The 25,622-nt window shown below is 39.6% G+C and overlaps 1 protein-coding gene across 1 annotated transcript in view; it reads right to left on the bottom strand.

Moving 5' to 3' along the window:
• Positions 1–3,399: 3,399 nt before the first annotated feature.
• The window catches only part of sdk2a (sidekick cell adhesion molecule 2a), a 56,417-nt gene continuing 34,194 nt past the window's right edge, over positions 3,400–25,622 (bottom strand). Inside the window, exons 25-44 of the mRNA XM_081363966.1 lie at positions 25,381–25,496; positions 25,103–25,292; positions 24,923–25,021; positions 23,717–23,911; positions 23,432–23,633; positions 23,231–23,334; positions 22,906–22,976; positions 22,660–22,795; positions 21,831–21,887; positions 20,806–20,907; positions 20,500–20,615; positions 18,835–19,021; positions 17,043–17,180; positions 15,612–15,773; positions 15,385–15,510; positions 15,137–15,301; positions 14,901–15,041; positions 13,350–13,494; positions 9,379–9,508; positions 3,400–6,738 (exon numbers count right to left, since the gene is read on the bottom strand). Coding sequence (XP_081220092.1) covers positions 6,337–6,738; positions 9,379–9,508; positions 13,350–13,494; positions 14,901–15,041; positions 15,137–15,301; positions 15,385–15,510; positions 15,612–15,773; positions 17,043–17,180; positions 18,835–19,021; positions 20,500–20,615; positions 20,806–20,907; positions 21,831–21,887; positions 22,660–22,795; positions 22,906–22,976; positions 23,231–23,334; positions 23,432–23,633; positions 23,717–23,911; positions 24,923–25,021; positions 25,103–25,292; positions 25,381–25,496 — 2,984 coding nt within the window. The 3' untranslated portion in view covers positions 3,400–6,336. The remainder of the gene's footprint in view (positions 6,739–9,378; positions 9,509–13,349; positions 13,495–14,900; positions 15,042–15,136; positions 15,302–15,384; positions 15,511–15,611; positions 15,774–17,042; positions 17,181–18,834; positions 19,022–20,499; positions 20,616–20,805; positions 20,908–21,830; positions 21,888–22,659; positions 22,796–22,905; positions 22,977–23,230; positions 23,335–23,431; positions 23,634–23,716; positions 23,912–24,922; positions 25,022–25,102; positions 25,293–25,380; positions 25,497–25,622) is intronic.

The raw sequence follows: 25,622 nt of genomic DNA, 5'->3' as shown, positions 1-25,622 counted from the left end.
CTCAGATATTTTGTGATAAATTTGAAAGTAATGCATTACTTTACTAGTTACTTGAAAAAGTAATCTGATTACATTACTCAAGTTAATGCATAAACACTGCTCAATAGAGTATATAATAAAAGATGCAGCCATCCGCATGTTAAATGATGTGACTGGGGCACATTATGACTCACAATCATGGTCATAATTATATTAACAGTGTGACAGACAGTAAATTGAGGAAGTCTTTTAGTCACAATTGAAGTCATTTCCCCAGTTGGCTTTATTCCCAGGATTCATTGATCCATCAACCGTGTGAGATTCAGCTTGCCTCATGCAATGACTGTCCTTAACATTGTGTATGTGCGTTGATTTATTTTCATATACTGTATATAGAGAAAGCATACTTTTAATGATTGTAGGAATGATTATAGATGAGTTTTGTCTGTTTGTAGGTCACACTGTAAGCTTGGCCTCTCCTCCCTACTGGGTTATTATTTCTCATCTCTTTTGTGACATCTCCTCTCTTACCCCCCGATGTTCAGATCGATGCTTTCCGGCCTGGAATAAAGAGATTATCTCCAGGCGAACTCTCCCACGTCTAAGCTCAGTTTCTTGGGATGCTGAATAATTCAGCGCTCACTTACCCATTCTCATCTGGCCCAAATCTATCTCCACTATAGATGCATGGGAAATGAGGCAAGAGCTGCTGGGACGTCTCTCTTCCTTATGGAGCAAGAGTCACAGATGTAATGAGACTACTATGACTACCACTATAATACCAAACATGTTTGTTAAATTTACTGTAAGACTGGCTGCTGAGGGTTTTAGAAATTCACTGTTAAATACTTTATGGTACCAAGCTACTTGAATTATATTTACAGTGAGGAAAATAAGTATTTGAACACCCTGCTATTTTGCAAGTTCTCCCACTTAGAAATCATGGAGGGGTCTGAAATTGTCATCGTAGGTGCATGTCCACTGTGAGAGACATAATCTAAAAAAAAAAAATCCAGAAATCACAATGTATGATTTTTTAACTATTTATTTGTATGATACAGCTGCAAATAAGTATTTGAACACCTGAGAAAATCAATGTTAATATTTGGTACAGTAGCCTTTGTTTGCAATTACAGAGGTCAAACGTTTCCTGTAGTTTTTCACCAGGTTTGCACACACTGCAGGAGGGATTTTGGCCCACTCCTCCACACAGATCTTCTCTAGATCAGTCAGGTTTCTGGGCTGTCGCTGAGAAACACGGAGTTTGAGCTCCCTCCAAAGATTCTCTATTGGGTTTAGGTCTGGAGACTGGCTAGGCCATGCCAGAACCTTGATATGCTTCTTACAGATCCACTCCTTGGTTATCCTGGCTGTGTGCTTCGGGTCATTGTCATGTTGGAAGACCCAGCCTCGACCCATCTTCAATGCTCTAACTGACGGAAGGAGGTTGTTCCCCAAAATCTCGCAATACATGGCCCCGGTAATCCTCTCCTTAATACAGTGCAGTCGCCCTGTCCCATGTGCAGAAAAACACCCCCAAAGCATGATGCTACTACCCCCATGCTTAACAGTAGGGGTAGTGTTCTTGGGATGGTACTCATCATTCTTCTTCCTCCAAACACGTTTAGTGGAATTATGACCAAAAAGTCATCTGACCACATGACTTTCTCCCATGACTCCTCTGGATGATCCAAATGGTCATTGGCAAACTTAAGACGGGCCTTGACATGTGCTGGTTTAAGCAGGGGAACCTTCCGTGCCATGCATGATTTCAAACCATGACGTCTTAGTGTATTACCAACAGTAACCCTGGAAACGGTGGTCCCAGCTCTTTTCAGGTCATTGACCAGCTCCTCCCGTGTAGTTCTGGGCTGATTTCTCACCTTTCTTAGGATCATTGAGACCCCACGAGGTGAGATCTTGCATGGAGCTCCAGTCCGAGGGAGATTGACAGTCATGTTTAGCTTCTTCCATTTTCTAATGATTGCTCCAACAGTGGACCTTTTTTCACCAAGCTGCTTGGCAATTTCCCCGTAGCCCTTTCCAGCCTTGTGGAGGTGTACAATTTTGTCTCTAGTGTCTTTGGACAGCTCTTTGGTCTTGGCCATGTTAGTAGTTGGATTCTTACTGATTGTATGGGGTGGACAGGTGTCTTTATGCAGCTAACGACCTCAAACAGGTGCATCTAATTTAGGATAATAAATGGAGTGGAGGTGGACATTTTAAAGGCAGACTAACAGGTCTTTGAGGGTCAGAATTCTAGCTGATAGACAGGTGTTCAAATACTTATTTGCAGCTGTATCATACAAATAAATAGTTAAAAAATCATATATTGTGATTTCTGGATTTTTTTTTTTTTTAGATTATGTCTCTCACAGTGGACATGCACCTACGATGACAATTTCAGACCCCTCCATGATTTCCAAGTGGGAGAACTTGCAAAATAGCAGAGTGTTCAAATACTTATTTTCCTCACTGTATATATACGATATAATATATGATATGATATATGATATGATATGCTGATTACCCCACATTTCCATGAATCATGGCTAATAAACATATTTAGACAGGGTGTTGTTACTACTCAAACACAAAACACCATCAGAACAATATGCGTTATAATGTAGTAAACATCAGCTAAATAATAAAAAAGGCAAGGCAAAACACCATAATGTACATGATTTATAAAAAAGAAACATTTTACTATTTAAATACAATCTGATCTAATATTATAAAAAGTTCTTCTGGAAACAGTATTTTACTGTTTTTCACAGTAATTTATAAGGTAATCATAGTTTCCACTCCCACAAAACAATTTTACAGTAAAATATATTGCCTATATATATATATTTTATTTATAATAATTATTATTATTATTATTTTACATTTGTTACAAAATATTTCTTTTTAAAATGAATGCTTGTTGAACTCTCTATTCATCAAAGAATCCTGAAAAATGTGTCATGGTTTCCACACAAAAATATTAGTAAGCAAAAATGTTGTGAACATTGATTATAACACTAAAAATAAATATTTGTTGAGCATCATATCATCATAATAGAATGATTTCTGATGGATCATGTGACACTGAAGACAGGAGTAATGATGCTGTAAATACAGGTTTGCCATCTCAGGAATAAATTACATTTTAAAATATATTAAAATAGAGAAGGTTTTTTTTTTTTTTTTGGTCAAAATCAATATTACTGTTTTAGTGTATTTCTGATCAAATTTAATGCAGCCTTGGTGAGCATGAGAGACTTCTTTAAAAAACATTTAAAAATCTTACCAACCCAAAACTTTTGAAGTATGTGTTGAGGTAACATAGCTTTTTACATTATCTTTATTATCTTTTTTACAGTATGTGATCAAAAATGTACTTTCAAAATTCAAAGCAAGATATTCAACAAAAACACTGAAAAATAGAGTAATTTATTTTAGATATGAACCATGCCTTGGTCCAATATAATTCATCAAGTTTTGTACAGTGATAGTCACCTCACAGAGAACAAGACAGGAGATATTGTGAAGCATGATCATCATAATTTTCAAGTCCTTTAAAATAGTTTCCACATAAGACTGCTGTTGTTCTTCTTAAGTTAGAGTATAAAACCAATCGATTATAAATAAAGCATATCTGCTGACATACACGTAAGCATTCTGCATGTGTACACTATGTCAAACTGTGAACCGTACAAACACATTCTACAATATATTCAGAGAAATACATACAATTGTATTGTCATTTGAAAGAGCAGACAGCCTCAGAGCAACAGACCCCGAACGTGAGACTGACTCAAAGATGTTTATGACTCAACTGACAATGTGACTTCAGTCCATGAAGCTCAATTGCAAAAGATGAGTGTTTAATGTGCACTACGAATGAAAGATGTTCACCCACACAGTATCTTACAGATTTGAAGACATTTTGAAGCGATCGCTTTTGACCACACAAGTATTAATGTGAAGATTCTTTTCTTTTCTTTTCCCAGAAGCATTATTATACCCTCAAAGACATCCAGGTGTGACATCCTTTGCTAACATAAATGCAGCTGGTCTTGTATTGAATCCTTCGGAAATCCCATTTCACTATAAATTTCTTTTCTGCGCTTTAGTGTTAAAGTTCAATGGTCTTAGGGTAATTTTACACGAAAACGATGTACTAAAAACAGAAACGTTTTTCCTTTGCGCGTACAGACAACATTATCAAAACGATCCTCATTCACACAGATCAGTGAAAACAACTAAAAGCGCTGTATTATTCTTCCAGCCCAGTAGTTGGCGGTGTCACTTTGAAAAGAAAAACGACGCGCATGTAGACTTAAAGCTACACTGTGTAATTTTTTAAGTTGATTCTTTGCAAAAAACACTTTGTTCTTTCAAAATGATATGTACGCATTAATGTGTAATTACTTATACCACTAATCAAGTATTCTCGTAAGCGTAGAATCTGCCATTTAGGATACATACGAGCGAGTCGCTCGAATGGCGGCAGCCATGTTGCGCCTCCATCTTGAAAATACATTAGCCAAAGAGGGACATACCTGGAAATTCAAGGTTCGCCTTTTGCGTTTTTACACTCAGTGGCTCCGTGACGAATGCGAGGGGGAGATTACTCGCGACTGCCGGCAGATTTGAAATAATACGGCCACCGTAGGAGTTAAAACGCCCTCGGAATGGGAGGGGCTAGAAAGTAATATTCAGGTGGTAGTCATAAACAATTTCACCGCAAAATCCTACACAGTGTAGCTTTATCATGTAATACGCATGCGCGTTAACTAATTAGTGTTTTTGTAGTTTACACAGAGACGAAAACTGTATTTTTTTTTTTCTGGTTCGCGTTTTCAGGTTGTCGTGTAAATGAAAGGCCAAAACGCATAACAAGTTTTCCATTTTTAGTTGAAAACAGTCGTGTAAACAGCCCATAAGAAGCAGAAAAAACTCCCTCAGAGACTGACAAATTCACAGTTGTTATATTTTGTGTAATGCAAATGCATGATTAATGCATGAATATATTTTGAAATATTTGATAATATCTTGGGAATACGGTCATTTTCCATGAAGTGACTCTTCCTTACTCGACCATGGGTTTGAAGAAAAAATGTTTCTGATTTCTGAATGTTTTTTCAACGTTTTAAAAACGTTTTTTCTTGGTTATATTATTTTGAAACATTATGGAAACGTAACTTTTGAATGTTGTCAGAATATTCTGAAACAAGTAGCAACATTTGAAAAAATTTAAACCAAAATCCGACTAAACATTCCATGAACGATGTTTAAATAATGTTTTTTTGTGCAAACATTTTGAGAACATTATTAAAGACCAGATAACTTTGAACGAACATTCTACCAATGTTACTGGTAGAACGTTTGTTCTTAACTTTTAGAGAACCTTGTTAGAACATTACATAAGGTTCCCTGTTAGCTGGGGTAGTACCAAATTATGGATTTGATTCTCAACAAACTATACAAAAACTTTGATCCAATCCTAACCATAAATATTGCAGAATAAATTGGATTATTCACTAATATCCACATTCCCATCCCAAAAGTATCACAATTCGATGAAAATAATGAAACGATGGTAGTGCCTCTTCCTTTTCTACATCTCCTTGGTTGGACATAAGCAATATAAGCAAAAAAATAAATAAAAACTTCTTACAGAAATTCCTTACTTTTCCCTTCACAAAGTTCGTTGTCTAAGAAGCAGAATGTTCTCTTTTTCTTCCGTTTCAATAGACCGACATTGCTACAAACTCACAGTTGCAATGTTTTCCCTTCAGAAATATTCTGTCATTGATTTCTGTGTGACTGACATCGAAGCGATATCACAAAAACAGAATTATAAAGATAAGCGCTTTGGAAATCGGCAGCATTATGTGAAATGCAGTTTGTTCTCATCACTTTAAAACATTTACACTGGGGTCCAAAAGTCTGAGACCACTACTGTTGCCTTTTCTTCGCCCTTAAATATTTCAGAATATTAAAACTTAAATGAACCTTGCAAAATATCAAAAAGAAAACTCCAGATGGTCTCAGAATTTAGGACTCCGCTATGTATTCAGTCAGTTTTTTTAATATTTTGGACATTTTTCTGTATATTCACATTTCTTTTTTTAGTGAAGGATGAAGTGAATATATTTTAAAATGTACAATCAACAAACCGATTCCCTTCAGAATGATTGTCTGTTTCAATGCTCTTGCACGCACAATACACCTGCACACCCGGCCAAAAAAAGCAGCTGTTGATGTCCGACACGGTGCAGCAAGGAAAGAAAAAAAAAATACAGAACAGACCAATAACACTGCAGGAGTCCCTCCCAGGCGTGTTGTCATTGGAATGAGAGTCTTGTATCAAACAAACGAAGAGAATCCTGTGGCCGGGACCTGGGCGGAGGTGCCCAGGCTGCTAGGGGGCCTGTACAGGGTGTGCTGGCTGTGGGTGTCAGAGGACAGCAGTGACGGGGTGGGAGTCCGGCTCCCCTTGGGCCTGAACAGGGTGCCCTGGCCCTGCGGCTGCGGGGAGGGATTGCTGTGGGGTAGCAGAGGTGGTAACGGTGGCAGCGGAGGCGGGTGGGGTCGGGACTCCTGTTCCGCAACCGAGTCGGGCTGGGCGTAGCCGTACGCCGGAGGCCGAGAGACGCCCTTCTGTTGCCGGCGCCAGGAATTATAGTAGGTGGGGTCACTGATGTAGTGGTTGACGAAGGAGTGGGTCTTCTGCCGGTTTGGATCCAACTCGTACTCGCTGTCGCTGCCCTGTTTTTGAATGAGAAAGAAATATTCTGTTATACATTACCTTCACTTTTTTTGATCTATCTGTCTGTCTTTCTATCTTTCCATCTATCCATCTATCTATCTATCTATCTATCTATCTATCTATCTATCTATCTATCTATCTATCTATCTATCTATCTATCTATCTATCTATCTATCTATCTATCTATCTATCTATCCATCCATCCATCCATCCATCCATCCATCCATCAATCCATCCATCCATCCATCCATCCATCCATCCATCCATCCATCCATCCATCCATCCATCCATCCATCCATCCATCCATCCATCCATCCATCCATCCATCCATCCATCCATCCATCTATCTATCTATCTATCTATCTATCTATCTGACAATGAAGACTGGAGTAATGATGCTGAAAATTCAGCTTCATCACAGGAATAAATTACATTTTAAAAATGTGTTAAATAGTAAACAGTTATTTGGAATGATAATAACATTTCACAATATTACTGTTTTTACTGTATTGATCAAAATAATAAATGTAGCCTTGGTGAGCGAAACTATGATCTCAAACTTTTGAATAGTAGTGTACATGTAGAAAAAGTAATTATTTATGAAATAAGCTGTTTAAAGATGAATAAAACAACATAATTCTCCGTAACTCCGTTTAAATGAAGGAATAATTTACCAAAACTGAGAACTGTCATTTTTACTGTTACTTTTATACTTTTATATGAAACACAAAAGGATATATAGGGCTTCATTAGTGTGAAATTAAATATGAGCAATTGTTTTAATGAGAGGGATAAGAGCACCTACTCTACAGATTCCTATCATCAGCACTGCTCTACTAGACTACTAGACACAAACTACAGCCTCACCCAAAACTCGGAGGAGCAGTGATCTTATAAGAAAACATAAGCGCCGCCTGAAAGGGCAAAAAACATTATTTACAGAACCACACAGATGACAAAATCAAAATCAGAATGAGGAACGATGACAGGTGGTTCTCAAAAATGCTCTACTCAAACTGTAGCTGTCAGAGAGGGACTGAATCGCTTGCTTACGATGATATTATGCTAAAGTGTGGCATGGTAGGAGGGTTTTCTTTGAAGGAGGAATGTTATTATAGTTTGGGTACCTGACAAATAGGCAAAAAGCTCCCAGTGGGATTGTGGGAGGAAAGACAAATGCTCAAAACAAGAGGAGTGCCCCCTACTTTCTCACAGCTTGGGACAAATGATTCACCAATCCCCATGACATTTTAAGCCCTAGTTTCATTAACTGTATCAAATACTGCAAACATGAAGACAAGAGATGGGAAAATTTCAGACATGAGAAACATTTTAAGCCATTTTCCCTTCCTTTCCAGGCAATGCATAGAAATGAGACCAGCTGGTCTGGAATGAGATGAGCAGTTTGTAAAGGAAAGGTCATTCTTATCAACATTCATTTAATGTGTTTGTAGAAATAATGGTTCAGCTTAAATAAATGGTATTTTGAAGATTTTCTCCTTTTCATTGCTCTTTCAAGAGATTTAAAGAAGTTCTCTGCTTTTTTTTGTTCTTTTAAGTATCAACTTTGTCTCTTATATTTCTTCTAAAATGCAGACAAATGATATTTGAAGGAATGATATTATTGAGATCTCTAGAGGAGACAGGTGAGATTACTAGTTTTTTGTTGTTGTTGTTGTTTTTTTTTGATCAGGAGAAGCCTAAGAGGCAGAAGACTTAAAGGATTAGTTCACTTTCAAATGCAAATTAGCCCATGATTTACTCACCCTCAAGCTAACCTAGGTGTATATGACTTTCTTCTCTCAGACGAATACAATCGGAGTTAAATAAAAAAATATCCTGGCTCTTACAAGTTTTATAATGGCAGTGGATTGCAACCAACAGATTGAAGCTCAAAAACGCGCATCCATCCATGAACGATGAGTTTGTGTAAGAAAAACATTCATATTTAACACGTTACAAAGTAAAATTCTAGCTTCCAGCTAAACGACCATAGGCAGTTTACTTACCCCTAATGCGCAACTTACGGTGAGTAAATTATGGGCAAATTTTTATTTGAAAGTGAACTAATCCTTTAAGCAAACATCTCCATTTGTTCTCCATTTAATCACATCACTGTCTTAGAAAAACAATCCAGATGTTAAAAAGACCCCTTCTGTGGTTTTTCTTCCCTGTGGGGGATGGTCTGTAGTGTTTTGTGTGTTCAACACTTCATTTACAATGTTAAATGGCAACCACAAGCCTGCTGACAAAAGAAAACATGTGAATGACAAACAATACAGTCAAGTGAATCGATGTGTATTTAGAAGTAAAATGGGGTATTCAGTGAGAAAGATGCTAGACATGACCTGATTTAGCAATTCATTGAATTGGAAACAGTGGCCATTTTATACCAGACTGAAGTCAGGCGGTTAGGGGGAGGGGTTGACAAATAAGAGGGATTTGTGATGTAAGCCGAAACAGAAAGTCATTTCAAAGGCAGAGCAAGTTATTTGACTTTTTTTTTCTTTTTTCTAGGAATAACATGCACTGATGAATGAAGGGTGATAAGATCAGCAACATGTTTTAAGACTTAAGTCCATTTTGATTCCAGAAAACAGATTATTCAAAAAATTATTTGCCTTTTTGGGGTGAATCACCTGTGAATCAGACACTTCTGAGGGCTTCTCGGTCAGGCTGCTGCTCTCAGCTGGGACCAAGTCATTGTACTTGATGCTGACATCTTCATCAGAGTAGTGCAGGCTGCCGGGACTGGGTCGCGGTGGAGATCTGGAGCAATAACACATAGAGAAATCATTTACTAATTCACTGATAAAGACTCGCTCAGACTCGCTCTCCCAGTTTAAAACTAAATTAAAGACGCATCTCTTCAGCCAGGCATTCATATAATATTTTTAATCTTACATTTAAATCCGGCCTCTAGTTCATAAACGCCAGAGGAGAACTGGCCCCCGACTGAGCCTGGGTTCTCCCAAGGTTTTTTTCTCTCCATTAGGTCACCTGATGGAGTTTTAGGTCACCATTAGGTCACTTGATGGAGTTTTTCGGTTCCTTGCCACTGTTGCCTTTGGCTTGCTCAGTTGGGGATATTTAATTTAATTTAATCAATCAATAAATACTATTGATCAGCCTTACCAAACGTGGACGTTTTTTCCACTAGAACCAAGCTCTGTTGTGTTATTTTGATTTAATACTGTGAAGCTGCTTTGATACAATCTGTATTGTGAAAAGCGCTATACAAATATACTTGACTTGACTTGACTTGATAAAATGAAATCTCTGATGTTAAAAGGAGAGTTCACCCAAATTTTTTAATTCTGTCATCATTTACCCTAAAGTCGTTCCAAACCTGTATGAATTTCTTTCTTCTGCTGAACACAAAAGAAGATATTTTGAAGAATATGGAAAATCAAACAGTTGACAAACAACTGTTTTTTGGGTGAACTCTCCCAGAGATCAGAGATTTCATTTCAATTCAATATCCCTTTAAGTTAAAATAGGTCTTTCACAATGTTACATTTTCACTACAGGATTATCGTGGGCAAAACGATTATGACTATAACATCAAATTCATCTTTATATTGTGTTTTCACAAAAAAAAAAAAAAAAAAAATTCAAGTGTACGAAGGCGAAAATAGTTTGTAACCATAACAGTACAAAAGTGTGCAAAAAGAACTGTTGAACTACACTTCCTCCAGACTGGGGTTTTTAACAACCCGTCCTTTTTACCAAATCCAAAAAACTTCCACATTGGTTAGCAAACTTTTTTGTGCGGGTAGAGACAATTTTGTGGCGCAGTAGTAGCTACACACTGCATCGTCACCTTCATTTTCATCTTTTTTTCTGTATTATGATGGGTGGCAACCAACGTTAAGGTGCAATACCATGTTAGAGAGTCAACAAGATACTGGTTGCTGGGTTATTTACAATATTATCAAATGTGTATTAACACAATATCAATATTTCATTTTGAAAATATAACGGTTTTACCTGTATATTGCAACAGCCCTACAGTAAATCAAGACATTTCATCCTGTTCTTCACACCAAATTGCTGCATGGTTTCAAAAGACTTGGAATTTAGTGCACAAATCATATGGGCCACTTTTCTGATACTTTCATGGTGATTTTTCTTTGAAGCAGACTGTAAATTATCACTTTAATGTGGACTTGACTGCGTAGGAGTTTTAAGGACATCACGAGGAACTCATGCAGAGCCAATGATGCAGCATCATCATGGATCAAAGCTGATTTTTATTGGATGAATACACTCAAAGAGCAGTCTATACAGTCCAGGAGAAACAACAGATGATGAGACTTCTGAAGGGAAAGGGACAGGGAATCATCCACTCATTGGGCGCTACTGTGGACGAACTGTTAAAAGGGGTTGTGCTCGTTAAAAAGGAAGGTAGAAGGATCACCGCATAGCAGGATGGGTTTACTTGATTTGCCATAATGAGGTCTGATATGCTCAAAGCCAAGGTCACTGGAGACATTAGCTTTTGAACTGAGGCTGCTAAGCTTCCCTTTACTTCAGTTGGCTTATAAATCAAGCTGAAATAACACAGAGGGAAAAACTTTAAAGAACCACGCGGGGAACTAATGAGTAAAAGGAATATCTGATAAGCAAGAGGGTTTGTCAAAAACATGGCATCCACTAGCTGATAGCATCAATGGCAAAACATATGAAGCTTTGTTCAACCTGAAAATGAACAAGAGGACCATGCGCAAGCTGTATACTAACGGAAAGCCTTGGTTGTGGAAGGGTTGTCCCGACAAAAATTGGGCCTCTGGGAATAAAGCAAGAGACCTAGGGGGAGGGGAGGGTTATGACATTGTATCTGTTTAAAATTCAGAGGAGGCTGAGGTTTGAGAAAGGTTGAAGCGGAGAGGCGGAGCCTCTTTAAACAGCCCCCAACACCCCTCAGAAGCCAGAAAGGGGCTTCAATTATTCAAGAGCGCCGAGATCGTCCATTCTTTTTATCCATCCCAATCTCTCGCCTCTATCTCTTCCGTCCCATACCAAACCCTTTCCTTTTCTACCTCTATCAAAGATATCTCTCGTGACTCAATCTTGATGCGAGCTCATTAGCAGGACTGCATCCAAAGTGGAAGTTCTTCGCTACTCAGGCTCTTTGATCCCAAATCTGGGCCTCTGCATCTGGGCAGAGGACCAGCACAAACCCCCCAGCACATTCCAGTATAATGGGCGCAGAGCGGCTTCTCCAATTACCAGCAGAGGAAGCTTGAAGCAGACCCATCCCTTCATCCAATCACGCTAAGTAGCCTTCAAACTCCTTCATAAAGAAACTACATTATAATACTGTAGACCATTCTTGTCCACTGTACATGCAAATATGTCCAAAAGTAGTATGTCCAGTAGTCCTGAAGCAGGCCGTGAACTACAGAAGGGTTTGAGGGCGGTCTGACCCCGTCAATTAAGGCTTGAACGCCTTCAAAGGATGAGATACATGTACTTAACTGTTTTAACTCTACATATTACATTGAATGTTGTCAAACAATGTTTGACAAGGTTAGTGAAAATATGCAACCTGGTCACATTCGCCCAATGAGCTAATTATTAGCAACAGCAGTCGCTCAAGCTTTTCGAATACATCGGTCATTTCATTTCTCTTTCTGCAAGCGTCACACTGTGTAGCTCCACCCACCATGAAATCTCATTAGTCCAAAATCGTGGTCCACCTAATTGCAAACTAAACACCAAATATCCCCTGATTGGCTTGCAGTGTCTAAACATGTTGGATCGCAACTGGTTAGAAAACAGTGTTATGATCTGTATCAGACAATAAAGACAAAACCTACATGCTGTCATTAATCATCAATTTATTGTAGATAATAAGGACTTCAAAGTTGTGGCTGACGTTTGGCTAAATGTGCAAGAAGTGACGAAAGATATTTTAGGTTGCCTGTGGCAAAAAACCCACACAAAAAAAAACAACAGAAAATTATCTAGAAAATGTCCTTAAAAAAAAACTTGAACCCCCCTAAATGTCATTGAATAACGTACTGTCTTTTAGACCTTTCTCTTAGTCCTTAAGCAACCGGGGACATGGTATGACCATCATGAATATAGTCTGATCTCAGCGCAAGAGCATGTGAAGAAAGATGCTTTGTTGAAGCAGCTTACATAAATAGTCAATTTCTACAGAATGCACTTTGAATGTCAATAAGACACAAAGGAGGGAGGTCCGAGTGGTCCAACTTCCCCAATCTGGTGTGTTCTTTCAGCTGACAGATTGCAGTTGGAAATTTGAAAAGAGCGACTGTCATTAAAATCCATGCCAACTCAATCCATTTAATGGATGCCTGAAGTAGAATTTAAATCAACGGCTCGGCCAAAGCTCTGTGTGTGGACAGAATACATTCCTCTCTGGCTCTTTGTTTGTAGCCATTTGGGAATTAAAGCCATTGTGCAAATAATGTCCTCAACAGCATACTGACAGTGTTTACCCCAAAGAAAATTTCCAGAAAAAATATCACATTAGCACTATTTTAATATATATTCAGTTAAAAGAGTTGCTCTGTGAAGTGATATCACTTTATATGTATATATACAACGGATGGAAATCATGTTTTATGCATATACTAACCGGGTGTAGATTCCGTTCTTACGGCAGAAGGAATTTTTGACAGAGAGTCGACGGTTATTGAGCTCCAGGGCAGGGAAGCGTCCTTCATCCAGCCGCACCATCTCTCCATGGGATAGGGGCAGAGATGTGCAGTTTGAATGGGCACCTACAGACAGAAGATAAGAAGACAATCTAGGAGGATCATGACAACTGTGGCGGCAATCATATCACATCTATCAATCCTAAATTCAACAAACCATATATCTGCACATAGATAAAAAACGTAAAAATGTCCCGGTATTGTTATGCAAATACATACCTCACTTGATCCAACAACTTTTTGGGCCTACCAGCCTAGATCTCAAACGGCTACACTCTAGTGGTGTGCCTCTGGGTTTGGCCTTGTTGTATACTTGACCATGGCAGCTAGGCAAGTCAAATCTCACTAGGTCATCCAGCACACATCTTCTAAAGTCAGAAGACCTCTGATCTCAAAGGCTCAGAGTCTAACTGAAGTGTGATTTCATGGAGGTGAGAGAGCAGTGACCTCTCCGCCTAGACGGACAGTGTGACTCCCACCTTGCAGAACTTCTGGCCTCACTGGACTTCAGTTAAACAAACCGGCACCAATAGATCAGGACCGAACGGGGCCAGGCGGGTGGGGAGGATCTTGAGAGAAGCCCTTTGTGTCCTACACAAACACTTCCCTTGTGCTACTCACACATCCACAACCCTGTTGACTGACCCTGGCACTAAACGCTAACCGAGCTCAGAGGCAGACATGTGAGAATCCCTCCCACACTCAGAGATCAGCAAGCAACTCGACCTCCCCAGAACTCTAAGCAGAAAGATACAACATGCTTGGTGCCCACAGTCAGTAACCAGCTCATGCAAATTGCACACAAACTACAAAGGACTTTCTTGATCTGACATGTTCTTATCTAACTGGTTGGCTTTATGCAACTTCTAGGAATAAATGCACTTGTTTTTTTAATCAATCGAACTGGAAATAAACAGTTAGGTCAGTCATAAAGACTTGTTCGGCCGTCAACAACTTCGGGCAGACATTGAACGTCTGACGGCTTAGATTTGCAGTGTGTTCTACACCGTCACCCCTAGTTGCCACAGCTTTAAGGGTTTGTGGTCCAGTCTGCAACTGGCAAAACCATTGAGTTTTGTTTGGAACTAACTCAAGAATAGTGAGAAAAGACTTGACAGTCACTTTCTTTCCCAAGCTGAGAGAAGACATGAGATGATGAGTGATGTAATTTTGCTTGAGGCAGCAGACCGCCTCCCTCCGAGGCAGCAAAATGAGTCAGCAATCATTTTGATAGTAATGACCACAACCAAATGAAGCAAACACACACTGCTATTGATTCTTTGTGCATCTCTCAAGTGGAAAATCACTTTTTCCCAGAGCGCTATGGCGATACCCACCAGTGATGGGAAAATAAAGCTTATATTGAGTCCATCTCACTTTAGTCACGTGAGTCAGCAAAAAGAGACAGGGCAATCAGGGTAAGTGAGAGAGATTATGGATCAATTTTGAGTGTTTTTGGCTTATCAACCCACCTGAGTCTGTTTTCTTGGTGTATTTTTTGCTCTGGCCTCGTATGATGAGGATGAAGATAAGCAGAAGGATGAAAATGAGGCCCACGAGAGCAATAACCACCAGAAACCACCATTCCTCATAAAAGGGGGAGACCTTTTGGGCTGGTAAAAAAGAGAAAAGAAGCAGAAAAATGGGTTTCCACAATGAAACACAAAACCGTTAAGGCTTCCTGGCATGCTTGTTCAAGTTTACTCACCTGAGATTGAAGGAGAAGGGGCGCTTGGAGAACCGTAGCCATAGTCATTCACCGCGATGACACGGAAGTCATAGGTGACCCCTTCTCTGAGAGTATCCAGGTTAAGAGTGTACGATGTCACCTCTTTAGGGATGTCTTTAATTAGAATATCCCACAGTCCTTCATCTGTTGGTGGTGAGATGTCATTATTCCCTCTGTAATGACCTTAAATGCTGTGTTTCTATACTATTTCTGTTTCTTTAACTCACCAGATGGTCTTGCCTCTATAACATAGCGTGAGATGGGAGCACGGCCAGGGTCACCGCTGGACCAGTGGAGAGTGAGGGCCGAGCCGTAACGAGAGATAAACGGCTCTCCCGGAGGCCCCGGAGCACCTGTAAAACAAAATAGGGCAATAAGATGCTATGAAATTATACGCTTTAGTTTTATTGGTGTAACAAAATAGCAAATTGGGCTAAATATAAGGCAACAAGACCTTCTCCAGGGCCAGTGGTGATGTTGGCCTCGACCTCTGGTCCATAGGTAAGGGTTTTGGCACGGATGCGAAAGTTGTAGGTCACTCCGTCTGCCAGATCCTTGATTTTCATCCACAAGGGGGCGCTGCCCTTCACATCCACTGTGACAATCTTACTGACACCTGAAGTGTGAGGAGAGGAGTCTGTAGAGGAAACACTCAAACTCTAGATACCACGCTAGAGTGAAACACTAACAATGACACATACAAACACTAGTTATTACACAGCTTGCAGTGTGGCACTGTATTGACAATTCAAATGTTTTTTTTTTTTTTTTTTTACTTCTTTCAAAAAAACGTACTGGCCCCAAACCTTTTAATGGGAGAGTGCAGTAATAGAATTACATAAAAATTCTGGTTTTAAGAAATTTTATACTTTATACGACCTCTAAAATTAAGGTTTCAAAATGTTCCATTGGCTTATATTGATAGAATGTTAAGCATTCATCTATCTGACAGTCATGACTCATCTTAATATTAATTAGCATTCTGAAAAATTATTGTCTTCCGTTTATCTGTTCTGTCAGTTCTGTTCTGTTTAACCATTTATAGCAACCTTCATGTTGCACAGTGACTATAGCTACGTTATGAATACTATGCAAATTTATGCAGGAGTATCCAGATTTTCTGTATGCATAACATACCCGGTTGATCTTCTACATTTGCTAAAGCAGGCAGCTACAGTGTTTACTGTTTTCAGTGTGTTCACAGTATTCCCGAACATGGCATGTGTTGATAATCGAGTGTGTAGCCGACATAAAAAAAGATATGCTCTCAGTGTTACTAAAAGGCAAGGTGTCTCTGATCCAGCAATCAATTTACGCTGAAGTAAAGGCTAAAACCTAAGCTTAAATAACACTTTGTTGCTTTGCAAGCACTGACTTTGCTTTCAGAGTTTTACACTTAAATTCACATATACGTGTGAACACTGCACGAGGTCATGCTCTAGGGGTTAAACTAACAGAGAAAGTTGGGCTTTTTTCTTTGAAGAGTATTCTTCAGATACAGGCCCTTGGTAAACAGCAGCCCAGCACATCTGGTCCCCCCCCCCCCCCCAACACAACACTGGAGCCATTATGGGACCACAGTAATTCCCTCTCTGATCCCAATTATGGTGGAATTTGGCCAATGCACCACACTTTACAATTTTTTAACCATGCCTTGCTCAATAACAGGGCAAACGTAGGGAAACTCCACAAGAGGAATGCCATTCATTACATGCCAAAAAGAAACCTCATCTTGACCAGATTTGGAGAGCAAATTTCAGACATTTGTAAGTTTAAAAAAGCATGATGTAAAAAAGAAAAGAAAATGGTGTAAATCAGCTGCTTATGGAAAGCTACCTCTATAATTTGCTCAGCCAAAAGCTTTTATTGTGGTGTAGTTTCTCACCATCCACAGGTGTGCAGGGCTCGTAGACCACGCGGTATCCCTCCACGATGCCATTGGGCTGCTTGGGCTCACCCCAGGACATGTTGACTGAGGTAGTGGTGAGTTCACTAAAGTGGATAAAACTGGGAGCGCTTGGAGCTGTGGAGTTAAAGAGATCTCAATCAACATCCAACACAGTTTCATGCATTATGATTGTTTGATTTCCATTGATCTAATCAGGGCCAAAAATGAATGCTTGCCAAAGTAAAATAAATAAAGTTACCAACCAAACGCAAGTAAAAATGGAAATAAAACAGTTACTCGCAGTTAGCTAGTAACTTTATTAAGAACTGGAACATAATACATGGTTTAAATCAAATTGTAAAGTCAAAATCTGTTATGTGTCTTTTAGAAAAGAAAAGAAAACATATAACAGCTGTTAAACTCAGGCAATAAAGGTATCAAGATTTTATCAAGGAAGTTGTGGAATTTTCTTGACCTTAAGCTACCGAAACGAAAGCAATGGAAACAAAAAACAGTAAGTCTAGCCTACATGTTCGTTTTAACAGGTGCAATTTCACACAAAAACTGAGATTAGGCTGTATGTGTAATGTAAAAACAGTATTTCAATTATCATACACTATACTATAGCATTCAAAAGTTTGGGATTGGGATTTTTCAATGATTTCTATTTTAATATATTTTAAAATGTAATTTATTCCTGTGATTTCTGTATTTTCGGCATCTTTACTCCAGGCTTCAGTGTCACATGATCCTTCAGAGATCTTTCTAATAATGATTTGTTGCTCAAGAAACATTTCTGATAATTATCAATGTTGAAAACAGTTTAAAAGCAATATATATATGTATTTTTTTTTGTGGACACCGTGATACAGTATATAATTTTTTCAGGATTATTTGATAAATAGAAAGTTCAAAATAAATCTATTTCAATCTCTTACAAATGTCTTTATAGTCATTTTTGATGGATTTAATTAATGCATCCTTGCTGAATACTTTTTTTATTTTTGACTGACATCATTATATACACTATATAATGAAAGTTGTCAATAATGCTGATAAGAAATATTTCTTTATTTTTATTTTATACTGTATTATTTATTATTTTTCCTCAATTCACCCACTATTTGGCAAGGGTGTCAAAAGATATTCTTGATCCTGGACACAGCTAGATTTAAAAAAAAAAAACTCAAAAAGTACTTTTCAGCACATGTATATTTAAGCACTCTTCTTCTGTTAGAGGTCAGGGTAATGTTGCAGTAATTCAAGGAGTTAGTTTGCCCTCCGGAAGATTGGCACGAAGACTTGAGTTGGCTCATCTCCCAGTGTCTTAGTGTAAGCTGAGCCAAGATTCAGTCTCGCCTGTACTGTTCTCATTGTTACTTCCTCACTACACTGTCACAGTCTTTAAGGGAGCGGAAAAAGGCTGAATTAACTTTTCTCAATCGCTTGGAACAGAGTTCTACTTAAGCTGACCTGCCAAAAAACACTTCCTCAATATGTGGCCCATTTTCTCAAACCCAGTTCCCAGCTCCCGGTCCTAAATGAACTGTCATGAGCTTCCGTTCCAACGGTCTACCCCCCAAGATTCTCCTTCATAATCTAACACCATAGCCCTCATGCAATCCATATGATGTGATCCGTCCAATTGAAAATTAATAACCTTTCCAGCAGGGATTTTTGGGAAAACAGTGGGATCAAAGATCTAGGACATTCTCCCAAAGCGGGTTAAGCATGAAGGTCACTTCACTGGTTGTTGATTGATGTATTTTGCATTGAGTCCCATGGTCACCTGCTTGCTGAGTGCGCCCTCTGGTGGGCAGCGAGCGCGGGCCGTCCCCTGCCGCGTTGAAGGCAGCCACGCTGATCATGTAGGTGGTGTAGCCTGTCAAGTTCTTCAGCTTCACGCTCAGCTCCGGCAGGAAGAGAGTGCGGAGTCGCTCAGTCTCATTCTGCAGCTGAAACTCCCAATAATAAATCTAGCAAGACAAATCACATAAATTAATTACTTCAGAATTCGTCAGTCTGATGGGCTATTAAGCTTAATATTTTAGAGCAGCAGTCCTCAAACTTTTCAGACCAAGTCTGATTAAATCAGTCTATCAGGCTAAGGATCAATTAGTCACCTGGTTATTATTCTTTACTAATAGAATAGAATAAAAGCCTATTTGTGCAAGAATGCGGGCTTGTCTTAAGGCCTATTCTGACCAAGAACGATAACTAAAGGTAATGGTAATTATATTAGCGTCCAAACCAATGCACAATAACGTTGTTTAGTAGAACCTCGAGCTTGTTTAAGTCTGGTGCATTCTGATTGGCTGTCAGAGTTTTTTATTGTTAATCAGCTGGAAAAACTTTTTCAGCTGGAAATTTTTTTTTTTCTGAAAGTAACTTTCCCTATTCTCATTGAATTAGAACGATTATTAAAACTTTATAGTTATAATTATTGTTAAAGTTATTGTCCTTGGTGTGAATGGGCATTTAGAGCATCTAATTAGACCTATGCACTGTCTTGTATTTATTTAAATTGTAACAAGAAACATAAAGAATTTATAATTTTAGTACTTTAAAGCAGTGGATCTGAACCTAATTTTCTACTTCAAGGAACACCATTGTCCAAAACAATATTTGAAGGCCATCCCTCACTCAAATTTCTACCCAATAAAATATTTTAGAGCTTGGCATAACTAGAAAGATGTATATTCAGTATATATATATATATAGTTGTTTCAGCTTATTTTCATGCTTGTTTTGTCTTATTATACATATATACATATATAGTTGTTTCAGCTTATTTTCATGCTTGTTTTGACTTATTTTAAATAATTGTAAGTCATCTTGAGGCCCCCTTGGAAGTTTGTTGAAAATCACTGAAACCACAGAAGAGTTTTAAAACAATTCTCTATCAATAGCTTGCTGTATGTATAGGCCTATATGTATATATACACCAAGGACAGTAGTCACAGTCCACACCACAACTATGTCATATCACACAGAAGAAAGTTATAATTGGATTCATTTTCACAAGCATTTTGTTGGCATTGACAGCCAATCAGAATCAGACCTCGAGCATTTAAAGTGGCAGACAACAAACTGCAGCACATGCAGAGCCATATTGTATGCTGGTGTGGACGTTTATATAGTCATTGTAGTTATCATTCTTGGAGTGAACGGGCCTCAACAGTAAATCGGCTTTGTCAGGTCACACATACTCGCCTTTCATCCCTCACTAAACTCACATTATTGGTTTAGCCAATGTAGCGTTGTTGACTATGTCATATCAAATAAGCAATAATTTGTTTGCTTTTTCGAACTGAGGGACGATCCAGAATTATTTTCTTTGGTAACTGACAGCATTTCCACAGTTGTGTTGCACACCATCAGGGGGCGCTCAAAGAACCACTGTTTTAGTTTTGAATTGATCTTTGAATTGCTGAGGCACACTCAAGTGTCCTACCTTATAGCCTTGAATATCCCCATTTTGGGCCTCCACTGGAGGAGGGTCCCATGTGACATCAAGCTGAGTGGCTGTTGAGGACTGGATAGCGACATTCTGAGGTGGAGCGGTGGGCACTGATGAGAAGAGAGAGAGAGAGAGAGAGAGAGAGAGAGAGAGAGAGAGAGCGAGAGAGAGAGATGATCAAACCAGACTGACTGATTTATTAGACTGTATACTGACTGACATCACTACTGCATGTTTTATTAGACTGTGAAATCAATAATATTGACTGAGAGCATCAAGGAGGAATACTTGTGTCCTTACCCGCCTCTCCCACAAACACTTCCTGTGGCGAGCTGGTGGGCCCCTCCCCTACTGCATTATACACACTCAGTCGGATCTCGTAGCGCTTGTGTTTATTCAGATCTGAACAATGGAAAAAAAGTGCACACCCTATTCAATATTGCATGATAAAACCTTAAGTGGTGCTAAAACATAATGATCCCGTTCCAATGAAGTGAGAAGTTGTGAGGAAAAGCCAATGACAGTGTGGAGAGAAATGGGCACAGTCAGACGTGAGAAGAGAGACAAATGAGACTGGGCTCTCGTGTGAGCAAATAAACGAGGTGTGAGAAAGAGTACTACTCGCAACTGGAGTTCAGAGATTGAGTTTGGCAGGATGAAGGAGTGGATGACTGGAAAGCAGTGTTGGGGAGTAACTAACCATAATGAACGATGCTGCTAACTTAATGTTCTTTAGTATAATCAGAGTAACTTTTCCAGTAATGAGCTACTGTTTCCTGATTCATCTCAGTGAATTTGTTCATTCAGATGTTTCATTAAAGAGAACTGTTGCGAAAAAGAAAATGATAGACAGATTTGAGTCCCTGTGAGAATATCTAATTTGTATAGATATGCATAAAAATATCCTTAATAATATTAATCATCAACAATATTTTAAAATTATACATTCAGATTTCAATAGAAACAATAATATCAAATTTAATTTAATAAGCATGCATGAAGTGATATTAACAGATTTGAATATTTAGAATTTAAGAACTTAATTAAGAAAATAATATAATATTTTAAATGCTCCAAAATGCTTTTGATTAATTTAATGCATCCTGCCTGAAAAAAACAAACAAACAAAAACCATCCCAAACTTTTGAACGGTTATATAGGTTCATTGCAGTTTTATTGGTAGTTCAGCTAACTGTTTATTGGATGGCTTGACTGCAGTTAAACTACTTCAGTTATGAACAGCTTGAAGTAGCTTCCCCAACACTGGTATAAATGATGACGATAGAAACACTGATGAAAGAGCGAGAGCGAATCTCAGGACTTACTGTCCAGCTCGTATTGTGTAAGTGAGGATTCGGTCAGGTTCCTCACACTGTACGGGGCTGAGGACGGTTGAGTAGAGGGGAGAGGATGGCAGTGAGTAAGATCAAAGTTAAAGAGGGAGAGAGATAAAGAGTAAGTAAGAGAAAGAGAGAAAAAAAGAGCTGGATTAGCGCATTAGCTCATGCTAGCAGAAAGACTGGCAGCTCTACAGACTTCGGGAGAGAAACAAACTGCTCAGAAAACAATTAACACAGTCCTCATTATCAAACATTGTAAAGCTTCAATGCATGTTAATGCCATGAGCCACAATGTTCAGTTACAGGGAAACACAAAACAAACGAGTTAGCATTTTGCTGGATTAGCTTATCTCTCCATGTACTTATATACATGTGATTGTGACGCAAGTACTTTTTGATCAGCACAAACACTTCCCATACAAAACCCATGGTTTAATGCCAATATGGCTTAGTTACAATTGTTTTTATTAAAAGTACCATGATGGTAGTAGTTTCCTGTGCTTTCTGTAGCTCAAACAATAGAGTATTGTGTTAACAACACCAAGGTCATGGGTTTGATTCTCAGGGAAAGTAAGAACTGATCAAATTAAGTATCCTGTACTATGTATTTTTATTCTTTGATGTATCTTGAAATACATGGTTGTAATACCAAGGTACATGAATATAATAATCAAGTCATCATATTATCCCTTGACTGTACCATGGTACAAACCGTCTTTTATAAGGCTATTGTTACCACTGTAAGTTTTTGTAGATAACAGGGCTAGATAGACAAATACTAATTTAGACTTGAGTGAGTTTATTTGAGACTCACCTGTGAGCTCAGCCCAGTTGCCTGGTGGGCTGTTCACTGTGCGCACTGTGAAGCTGCGTAGGCGATCGTAACGCAGTTCTCTGTAGCGTACTCGAAAACCAAGCAAAATGCCATTGATCTCCTCCTCGGGGGGTGGCTGGATGGGTTTGAACAGATTATCATTATCTCCCGTTTGTAAACACAACATTCAACAACAGATAAAGACCCGTGTTCCCTCTCAGAACAGCGTGATGAATCAGACCTCACCTTCCAGCGGACCAGCACAGATGTGGTGGTGTGCGGCGTCACAGAGAGGATTGTGGGAGCTTTGTCGGGAGCTAATGGAACACAAACAGACAGTTTGTTCAGCTAATGATTGCGGAGCTGCAAAGACCCTGATAAGAGTCGAACAACCAAGAGTGAAATCCAGCTAATAGTGGTGGAACTGTTAGCAGCGTTCTGGTTACACGCCAAAGGTCAAGCATGAGGTAACCCAGCAGTTTTTCCCCTTCACTGGCTGTATCCAATTTTGGCCACATTATGATTCATCTCAGGCCTCGACAGCATTAAAGCGTTTCGCAGTTGCCCCTACCGTCCTGTAGAGTGGTGATTGCCTCGCTCTCCTCGCTGTACTCGCTGTCCCCAATATCATTAGTGGCTTTCACTCTGAACTGGTAGGAAGTGAAAGGCTTGAGCCTGCAAACAGGAAAAAAGCTCAGTAGGACTACTGCGGTGCTACCAGTTTTGTCCTCTATGACCCTCAAAGTTTGACACGGGATCAATTCAGGCTTACCTGTCTATGATGTAAGAGGTGGCCTCATGGTTGACTGATGCCGAGTGGACAGTCCAGTTGCTGTCGGGCAGCTCTCTGTACTGGACTGTGTAGTATCGGATGGGTGACAGACCATCGCTGCCTGGTTCCCATGACAGGAGCACACTGCGGGCCAGGACCTCTTCCTGAGGCACAACGGGACGACTTGTGGGCTGTGGGCGTGCTGAGGGGAGATTAGATGAGTCGTTTTAATCAATGACATGTAGTAAACAGCACCTGACCTTGTAAAGAGAGGTGAAGCAGTACCTCTCTTTTCTGTAGTGACCACCAGTGCTTCGGCCGCTTCTCCCCAGCCCTTTCGAGTCTGGGCTGTGAGGCGGAACACATAAAAACTCTCTGGTTTCAGTCCAGCTGCTGTATACTGTCGCGCACTTGGGTTGAGCACATCGACGATGGCGGAGGTAATACTGGAGGAGTTTCTCCGGTAAGCAATCTGATAGGCTAGATGAGAGAAACTGTTAGTAGATTGTGAATTTGATTATCATGTAACTGTTCCTACAAGCACCCCTTCAAATGGGATTCAAACCAACGCCTACCAGAATGGGATGCGGACGCACTTACAAGGACACAAAAGACCACAGCCTCTGGCGTCTAGTAAGGTTGCCTGCACAGGTATCTCTATCAGCTAACTTTTATTACGCTCACTGCCTAAACCTCACTCCCATCCGGATCACGGCTCCAAAAAAACTAGTCCTACCCACACTGCTCTGGGCAGGATTTGAGCTAGCATCAACCAGAATGGGAGGCGGATGCACTAACTTTCAACTGGTTTGCTCTTTTTGCAGAGTAAGTCTTGTTTCTAATCTTTAATCAGCTAGTGTAACATGTTCACTAGTGTTGTCAAAAGCACGGGAGCTTTTGAAAGCAGGCGTCTATCAGCGGATCTGTCTGTCAGTGGATATATTAGGGATCCGCTGATAGACGCCTGCTTTCATATGCTCCCATGTGTGTCTGTGTAAGCGTTCGGTGAAGACAACGTGTTTTTGAAGCGTTGATCATTGTAGCCATTCACAGACATACATGTTTAGCACGTCAACACAATGGCCAATCAGAAACATTTATGTTGAGCGTGTCAACAGAATGGCCAATCAGAGGTGTTTAAGAATCCGTTGAACAGCGCTCAATATACTAGAGGGAATTGCTGGTATTGTCACATTTTTAAAATTTCAGTACTTTTGACAACACTAATGTTCATTGACAGCTGATTAAATGCGGTAAATCTTAGAAATTCTGCAATCGTACCATCGTGCAGTGTGACTGCTCCAACGAAATGTCAATGGGACGTTTGGGAGAAAAGTTTCGGCTGCGATGTGTACCAATCCAATCTGATGTGAAAGACCGTGGCCCAGTGCACCATAGATTTTACCCATGGTCACACTGTGATCATGAATCAATCTGACAAGTCACAATAGTAAAGGACTGCAAAAATCATATATAGTGCACCCAATTTACCAAGGATGATGCCATTTGGCTGAGCAGGGGGCTGCCAGATCAGTCTCACTGAGGAAGTCCTAACTTCAGGGAAAAGGATCCCGACTGGAGGCCCAGGTACTGTTAAAAAAATTAAATGTAACTAGCACAACATAAGCTTAATAACTTATGGTGGTTGTTAATTGTGGTTTAGACTCTCACCATCATCAAGTGTGCGCTCAAAGATGGGCGGAGAACTTGGCATGCCATCTCCTATACGGGTGAAGGATAGAACCTGGATCTCATAAAGCACATACTTCCCAAGACCAGTGAGCTGGACACTGTAAGTGGTATTTCCCTCAACCGACCAGAAACGTAGAGCTGACTCTGCATCCTTCTCCTTGTATACTACCTGAAATGAGGAGGAATAGATGCATCTTTTCACTACTGCAATGAATTCAAGGTCAATAAATCTAGTAGGAATCCAGTTAACAATGTACCTTATAGCCCAAAATTAATCCATTGCGGTCAGTCTCTGGCACGTCACCCCAGCGGACCAGGATGCTGCTGGAGGTGGTAGCAAAAGCTGAAACATTTGCAGGGCCACTGGAGGGGACTAACAAATGGAAAAAACATACAATTAACAACTGTAAGAACGATCAGAGTTTCAAACGGGAACAGCGTGCATTTTGTCATTAATTGTACCTGTCACATGTTTACAAGATAAAGCATACACCAATGC

This window comes from Scardinius erythrophthalmus, assembly GCF_964197995.2.
Source record: "Scardinius erythrophthalmus genome assembly, chromosome: 1".
Classification (NCBI taxonomy): domain Eukaryota; kingdom Metazoa; phylum Chordata; class Actinopteri; order Cypriniformes; family Leuciscidae; genus Scardinius; species Scardinius erythrophthalmus.
Note: the sequence above shows the minus strand (reverse complement) of the source record. Positions and strands in the feature narration are given on the sequence as shown.